At 36.4% G+C, this 8,787-nt stretch overlaps 1 protein-coding gene across 1 annotated transcript; it reads left to right on the forward strand.

Moving 5' to 3' along the window:
* Positions 1-558: 558 nt before the first annotated feature.
* Positions 559-6,122, forward strand: LOC131526057 (uncharacterized). Its single transcript, XM_058754137.1, has 14 exons — positions 559-683; positions 905-974; positions 1,702-1,981; positions 2,177-2,313; positions 2,412-2,444; positions 2,623-2,902; positions 3,097-3,233; positions 3,331-3,363; positions 3,542-3,821; positions 4,017-4,153; positions 4,249-4,281; positions 4,460-4,739; positions 4,934-5,070; positions 5,532-6,122. Exons 2-14 carry the CDS (start codon positions 911-913, stop codon positions 5,534-5,536), a joined length of 1,836 nt encoding a protein of 611 aa, XP_058610120.1. The 5' UTR covers positions 559-683; positions 905-910; the 3' UTR covers positions 5,537-6,122.
* Positions 6,123-8,787: the final 2,665 nt, after the last annotated feature.

Raw genomic sequence — 8,787 nt, forward strand, 5'->3', positions numbered from 1 at the left:
ATGTAAACATCTTTTATGTGAAATATCTTATTCAGGTCAGTACTAAATAAACAATAACATGCATTTTGTATGATCCCTCTTATTTTGGCAAAATAATGAACATTTTTCATTCTGAAAGGTGGATGTAAAATTTTGACCTCAACTGTATTTCCTTTAAAGTTCTTTGCTAAATTAAAAAGGGAATTTGTTGAAACAGAAGTGGGCGTTATTTATCTATTTAGAACGGACCTGAGTACCTTGAAATAGCTTATCTACGGTGGCCGAGAGAGCTCAACGCGCTGCAAATAGAAAATACACCTGCAAATTAAGAAAACAACTTCATCAATTTGACAACACATGCGCTACAAATGCTTACAACACAACCAAAAAAAAGAGCATTTGCAGTTGTGAGCATTTGCAGCGCATTTCATTATTTGTTTGCGTTGTGAGCATTTGTAGCGCATGTGTTGTCAAATTGATGAAGTTGTTTTCTTAATTTGCTGGTGCTTTTTCTATTTGCATGTGTTTTCTGAAGTTACGGCGTGTTGAGCTCTCTCGGCCACCGTACTTATCTGATTTTGCAACACATCCAACCACTGACACATACATAGAAGAGCACAAAGCAAACCACATAAAGATCAACACACTCATCCATGTTGATCTGGTTCAAACACACTTAACCTACACTGAGGATAGACAGCCAGGTAAGGATCATGTTCTTCTTTTCCAAACACCATGGGTGGAACACACAAGTGAATATGTGACACTTCAAATCTGGATATCAATCACTTGAAGCTATTGAATGACTAATGTGTCACAGCAAAAAGACACTGTTCTGACTTTATGACATGTGATGACTTAAAAAAAAAATAGATAAGACAGAAATTAAGCATCGGCTCAGTTAATGTGTTGTATTATGTCTTAGGTGAGGATGGGTGACCTTGTGATATTATTGCTCACACTTTTTCCTGGTCTGTGCATTGCTGATTTGACAGGTAATTTAGAATAAAAAAAGAAAAATGTCTGAATTCAAGAATCAGAGAAGTTTTGTAGCTATTGATTATGATGAAACTCATTTATTAAAATTATAGACTGAAATACAATTTGTGGTTGTTAAAACATCGATCTATCTATATAATTGTATATATTAACGTTCTAAAGAATTTAAAAAATATATATGATCAATCATTTTATTACATGACTTAGCAATATGTGACCCTGGACCACAAAGCCAGTCTTACGTCGCTGGGGTATATTTGTAGCAATAGCCAAAAATACATTGTATGGGTCAAAATTATTGATTTTTCTTTTATGCCAAAAATCATTAGGATATTAAATAAAGATCATGTTCCATGAAGATATTTTGTAAATTTCATACCATAAATATATTAAAACTTAAGTTTTGATTAGTAATATGCATTACTAAGAACTTCATTTGGACAACTTTAAAGGCAATTTTCTCAGTATTTAGATTTTTTTGCACCCTCAGATTCCAGATTTTCAAATAGTTGTATCTCGGCCAAATATTGTCAGATCCTAACAAACCATACATCAATGGAAAGCTTATTTATTCAGCTTTCAGATGATTTATAAATCTCAATTTCAAAAAATTTACACTTATTTTTCTACCTGGTTTTGTGGTCCGGGGTCACATATGGGATTATATTTTAGCACAAATCTTAGCACAAGAAGGTGAAATGTACTTTATTTTATGTTGAACAGAGAATCTCGCTGCTGGAGCTGAAGCTGTCCAGTCTTCTACATACAGTCATTTAGGAGCTGCTCAAAATGCTGTCGATGGCAATACGGAGTCAAATTACGTGCTCGGGTCCTGCACTCACACTGCATGGGACGATCCCTGGTGGAGAGCTGATTTGAAGGAAGTGCACAAGGTAACCAGGGTTATCATCACTAATCGAGGAGACTGTTGTGAAGAGCGGATAGTTGGTGCTCAGATCCGCATTGGCAAAAGCCTGGAAAATAATGGCAACAACAATGAGCTGTAAGTGTTGTCTCGCTCCCTAATACTTACAGAAATATTTGAAAAATGAATAAAATAAGAATAAATAAGATCAATTTACTTTGAATAAAATCTTTGAATACAAACTTGCCTATGACAGAAGTATATTTCATTTGTTACTTGCCTTTTTGATTGCTATGTTGCTCTCTATTTCTCTTTCTCTGTGTGTATTAACAGGGTTACAACTGTTGGGTTCATCCCACCTGGAGGCACAAAAACATTTGATTTTAAGCCTGTTGAGGGGCAATATGTCAACATTTTTCTACCCGGGCATGGGAAATACCTCACTCTGTGTGAAGTTCAAGTATTTGCAGGTAAGGGAAAGACTCAGAGATCAAATTTGTTTATGTATTTTTTTTTTATGTACAAAAATGTATGTTCTTATTTATTTTTACATAACTATTTTTAACAGCAAAGACGACATCAGAGTGCCCTCTTGTTTTAAGTGAGTGTTCTTCATTGCTTTAAGTGTGCTGTCAGTAGCACTTTAATATCATTTGAAGATGTTGATTGAATTTAAACATTTTAAAAACTATGATCAATAATTTTATTGCATGACTTAGCAATATGGGATTATATCTTAGCACAAGAAGGTGAAATGTACTTTATTTTATGTTGAACAGAGAATCTCGCTGCTGGAGCTGAAGCTGTCCAGTCTTCTACATACAATCATTTAGGAGCTGCTCAAAATGCTGTCGATGGCAATACGGAGTCAAATTACATGCTTGGGTCCTGCACTCACACTGCAGGGGACGATCCCTGGTGGAGAGCTGATCTGAAGGAAGTGCACAAGGTAACCAAGATTATCATCACTAATCGAGGAGACTGTTGTGAAGAGCGGATAGTTGGTGCTCAGATCCGCATTGGCAAAAGCCTGGAAAATAATGGCAACAACAATGAGCTGTAAGTGTTGTCTCGCTCCCTAATACTTACAGAAATATTTGAAAAATGAATAAAATAAGAATAAATCAGATCAATTTACTTTGAATAAAATCTTTGAGTACAAACTTGCCTTTGACAGAAGTATATTTCATTTGTTACTTGCCTTTTGATTGCTATGTTGCTCTCTATTTCTCTTTCTCTGTGTGTATTAACAGGGTTACAACTGTTGGGTTCATCCCACCTGGAGGCACAAAAACATTTGATTTTAAGCCTGTTGAGGGAAGATATGTCAACATTTTTCTACCTGGGCATGGGAAATACCTCACTCTGTGTGAAGTTCAAGTATTTGCAGGTAAGGGAAAGACTCGGAGATCAAATTTGTTCATGTATTTTTTTTTATGTACAAAAATGTATGTTCTTATTTATTTTTACATAACTATTTTTAACAGCAAAGACGACATCAGAGTGCCCTCTTGTTTTAAGTGAGTGTTCTTCATTGCTTTAAGTGTGCTGTCAGTAGCACTTTAATATCATTGGAAGATGTTGATTGAATTTAAACATTTTAAAAACTATGATCAATAATTTTATTGCATGACTTAGCAATATGGGATTATATCTTAGCACAAGAAGGTGAAATGTACTTTATTTTATGTTGAACAGAGAATCTCGCTGCTGGAGCTGAAGCTGTCCAGTCTTCTACATACAATCATTTAGGAGCTGCTCAAAATGCTGTCGATGGCAATACGGAGTCAAATTACATGCTTGGGTCCTGCACTCACACTGCAGGGGACGATCCCTGGTGGAGAGCTGATCTGAAGGAAGTGCACAAGGTAACCAAGATTATCATCACTAATCGAGGAGACTGTTGTGAAGAGCGGATAGTTGGTGCTCAGATCCGCATTGGCAAAAGCCTGGAAAATAATGGCAACAACAATGAGCTGTAAGTGTTGTCTCGCTCCCTAATACTTACAGAAATATTTGAAAAATGAATAAAATAAGAATAAAATAAGATCAATTTACTTTGAATAAAATCTTTGAATACAAACTTGCCTTTGACAGAAGTATATTTCATTTGTTACTTGCCTTTTGATTGCTATGTTGCTCTCTATTTCTCTTTCTCTGTGTGTATTAACAGGGTTACAACTGTTGGGTTCATCCCACCTGGAGGCACAAAAACATTTGATTTTAAGCCTGTTGAGGGAAGATATGTCAACATTTTTCTACCTGGGCATGGGAAATACCTCACTCTGTGTGAAGTTCAAGTATTTACAGGTAAGGGAAAGACTCAGAGATCAAATTTGTTCATGTATTTTTTTTATGTACAAAATGTATGTTCTTATTTATTTTTACATAACTATTTTTAACAGCAAAGAAGACATCAGAGTGCCCTTTTGTTTTAAGTGAGTGTTCTTCATTGCTTTAAGTGTGCTGTCAGTAGCACTTTAATATCATTGGAAGATGTTGATTGAATTTAAACATTTTAAAAACTATGATCAATAATTTTATTGCATGACTTAGCAATATGGGATTATATCTTAGCACAAGAAGGTGAAATGTACTTTATTTTATGTTAAACAGAGAATCTTGCTGCTGGAGCTGAAGTTGTCCAGTCTTCTACATACAATCATTTAGGAGCTGCTCAAAATGCTGTCGATGGCAATACGGAGTCAAATTACATGCTTGGGTCCTGCACTCACACTGCAGGGGACGATCCCTGGTGGAGAGCTGATTTGAAGGAAGTGCACAAGGTAACCAGGGTTATCATCACTAATCGAGGAGACTGTTGTGAAGAGCGGATAGTTGGTGCTCAGATCCGCATTGGCAAAAGCCTGGAAAATAATGGCAACAACAATGAGCTGTAAGTGTTGTCTCGCTCCCTAATACGTACAGAAATATTTGAAAAATGAATAAAATAAGAATAAATAAGATCAATTTACTTTGAATAAAATCTTTGAAAAAAACTTGCCTTTGACAGAAGTATATTTCATTTGTTACTTGCCTTTTTGATTGCTATGTTGCTCTCTATTTCTCTTTCTCTGTGTGTATTAACAGGGTTACAACTGTTGGGTTCATCCCACCTGGAGGCACAAAAACATTTGATTTTAAGCCTGTTGAGGGAAGATATGTCAACATTTTTCTACCGGGGCATGGGAAATACCTCACTCTGTGTGAAGTTGAGGTGTTTGCAGGTGAGAGATAAAAGGAGAGAGAAGGTGGTTTGTTTGTGCACGTGTACTGTATGAGTAGCTGAGTATATCTTCAGCAAGCAGACGCGCAAACTGCCGCAAATGAAACTGAAAGAAGTCGCAGAGGCGCCACACAATCATCTTCATTAAAAGTAGTGAGACTACTGATGCCGCGCTCTTTCCTGTTGCGGTCTCTCATATTGAAATTAGCTGATAATGAATAAAATGCAGCGCATATCTATTGCTTTCATTGACATGAACTCCGTTAAATTTGCATATAGCGCGGGAATTGAAGAACGGATTTATATCCGATTTGCGAAGACACATTTATGTGACCAAGTGTAAATGGAAACGTTTTAACAAATCAGATATATATCCGATCAGAGAAAACGCATGTGACCAGGTGTAAACAGGCCCTATGTGTCGCTATTAATGATGCCTTGATTTTCTGATTTCACTGGCAGATTAAGTGCAACAAGATGAAGTTACACCTCAGTCCACTCATCCCTGAAGCAAGAAAAAAGAAAAACAGGACAAGCACTTCTGAGCTATACTAATATTGCACTTATTTCAAATCTTCTACTTAAATTTTATCCTTAACATGCAAGTTAAATTAAAGGTTTTAAATGTTTTTTGTTTTTTTTAATGCCTTGATTCTTAACCCCAAGTTGGTCCAGGTGGACCGTCCTTGAAGAATATGTGCTATAATTGAAAAATTGTATGTATCTATTGCAGGTTGCATAAACTGCCTAGACTAGTCTAAAAAAAGTTGTCTTTTAGGCTAATTTGTTTTCTTAAAAACGGTAGATTGGCCCAAATTGAATCATAAAAGTGTAAGACTAATTAGCTCACGGCTAACTGCTAATTGGTCAAAATTGTTCTTAATGGCTATGTTTAGGCAACTGGCCCATGGTTTTAAGGAACTGGTGATTTTGTTAGAATAAGTGTGTTACCCATTATACGTTTGCGTATTTAGGCTACTTGTTGCAGAAAAATACCCTAAAAACATCTCATCTTTACTTATCTTTCCTTTCCACATGAATAAAAAAGAATGGCTAAAATGTTGTATGTTGTTTTTCATGTTCATGAGTCAAAATGGCCCATTTGGAAGTTTACAATGAAGACAAGATATAGTGATTTGTATATGAAATGAACTCATAGCCGATTTGTGAGGTTGACAGCATTCAAAAAAGCTGGAAATAGTGGCAACATTACATGCTCAGGTACAGCACTCAGAACCTTATACAAAAGCTACTCTTTGTATCAGCTAATCTTTGGTATTCACTCCTAAATGTTACATATTATTAGTACCTTAAAGTAGATTTGTTTCTGAGTGTAGGCTACATGTCTTTTTAATGTCACTCCCCTTTTAAAACGAAATCATTTGTACTCATTTTCAGCATATAGAAATAAAAAGTTCTAAATTATAATTAAATATTACGATTTCTTGTTATATTTATAGTGAGTTTAAAAAAAAAAAATCAAAAGTAAAAACCTAACATGTAGCTAACTTTATGAATGTGTTAAAGATAAAATCAATATCACATCACGTTTTCACATTCAGAAAAAACTGCACTCTTGCAAAACTATATCATATGATATCAGTCAGTCGGCATCTTGCAGCATATCCATCAAAAACTGAACCCTGGTGCGTTAAATGCCTTATTATTTTTAAGGCGCTATTTTGATTGCCCCAAATTAATGCGTTAAATCGACAGCCCTAATTTATTACTATGTGTCTTATATCAACATGAATAGGTAGAAAGTAGGCTATTGCTCTAAAATACTGCGAACTCGTGTTTTGATCTACTCCAGTATTAGGCCAGATGGAACGGTCTCTGAGAATAACCCAATTAAGGTACAACATTTAGCAATATTGTGCATGTCACTGTGTTTTGGTGAAGCAATACCACATTTACAGATAAGGAAAATAAACGTTACAAGTTATTTCCTAGAAGTGGGTGTTATTTTCCAACTTGTTTGGAACAGAAATGAGTCAAGTGAGTCTTTTGAAATCAATTAAATGATTTTGCACAACCGCCACATGTAGCCTACAAACACGAACACAGAGGAAACCACATATTCAATTACACTTTATTGTTGGAATTTCTTCCAAAAATTGTCTTGCATTTAAAGACAGATTTACTGTCTCACATCAGTTCACTTTCACACACTCTAAAAAACACTGGGCTGGTTAAATATAGGACAGAACCCATATGGGGTTAATTTTACCCAGCAAATTGGGTTGTTTATTTAAGCCATCATAATTGGGTTGATTTAATAGCTCATGGGTTGATTCATTTTTATTATAATACTAGATTATTTTTTACTTTATACTAGGGGTGTCAACGTTAACGCGTTAACGCATGCGATTAATCAAAAAAAAATTAACGCGTTAATATTTTTTTAACGCAGATTAATCGTTTGATAAGGTTTGACTGCAACTTCTTGCCGTCATTGCAGCGCGGAAAGTTATATCTATCATTGTGTGATGAGGGTACAGCGAACCAGTTGTTGAGTGTATCAATAAAAGCAAATGCACTCCGTGTCGAACTCAGTGTTACCTTCTTTATTCACCACCATGTACTACACTCGTTCCTTTTTCCTCTCCACCCTAACTCACATACGAGAGCTCCCTCTAGAGGCTTACTCAGAACACCACATATCCCTCTCTCTTAAGAACAAACATGCTGTAGGGACAAAGTCTCAGTGCAATTAGTTAACAGTTAAGATACACGTTACTGTTAATTTTTTTTCTCTTTGCAAACATTTAATCCCAACATTATGATTCGCAAACAAACCCTTATTGAACACATATTGGTACAGTAATACAATTTCCCAACACTTGGTATAAGCATCACCTACTCAACCACAATATTCACAGAACAACAAGAACGTTCTTTTCCATATACTGTATAGACACATATTGTGTGCTAATAATGCATTAAACACATTTTACATTACAGCATCGTCCATCTGACAGCTTCTATGTGTATAGTCTTTCTTACCCACAACCTTCAGGGGTTTTCCAAATTTAGACTGGGTCTTTGGCACAATTCTGGGTTTCTTTACACGGACATACGATCCACACTGAAATGAAACATGCTTTGCGCTGCGTTTTCTGTCACTGTACTGTTTAGTTTTTTTCTGTTTCTCTTTCAGGTGTGAGGCAAGCTGATGAGGTGTGAGTGGTCTGCCTGCAGGTGGCAAGCAAAGACCCGAAACGTTAAGTTTGGTCAACATGGCTCTCCCATGCAAAAGTTCAGTTGGTGTGCACTGTGTTGTGGCATGAGGCGTTGCACGGTATGCCTGCAGAAAGTCTTTGGTGAACTCCTTCCACCCTCTTCCTTCCAGTGAAGCAGTTTGTAAACTATCCTTTAAGCTGCGATTGAAACGTTCGACTTCCCCATTTGCTCTTGGGTAATACACAGATGATGTCCTGTGTATGATTCCTCTGTTTTGCAAGAACAGTCTGAAGTCGTGTGAAGTGAACTGTACTCCATTATCAGAAATCAGCTCTTTCGGGTTCCCTTCCCTGCTAAACACTGTAGAAAGGAACCGCGTCACGGCATGAGTGGTAGGATGTGAGACAAATGCTATCTCGGGCCACTTACTGTAATAGTCCACCAGAGTGATCACAAAACGACAATCAGCAGGTGCTGCATCAAAAGGTCCCATGATGTCTATGGCCACTTTCTCCCAGGCGTCAGTAGGGTAAGG

This window comes from Onychostoma macrolepis, chromosome 19, assembly GCF_012432095.1.
Source record: "Onychostoma macrolepis isolate SWU-2019 chromosome 19, ASM1243209v1, whole genome shotgun sequence".
In the NCBI taxonomy this organism is placed as follows: Eukaryota; Metazoa; Chordata; class Actinopteri; order Cypriniformes; family Cyprinidae; genus Onychostoma; species Onychostoma macrolepis.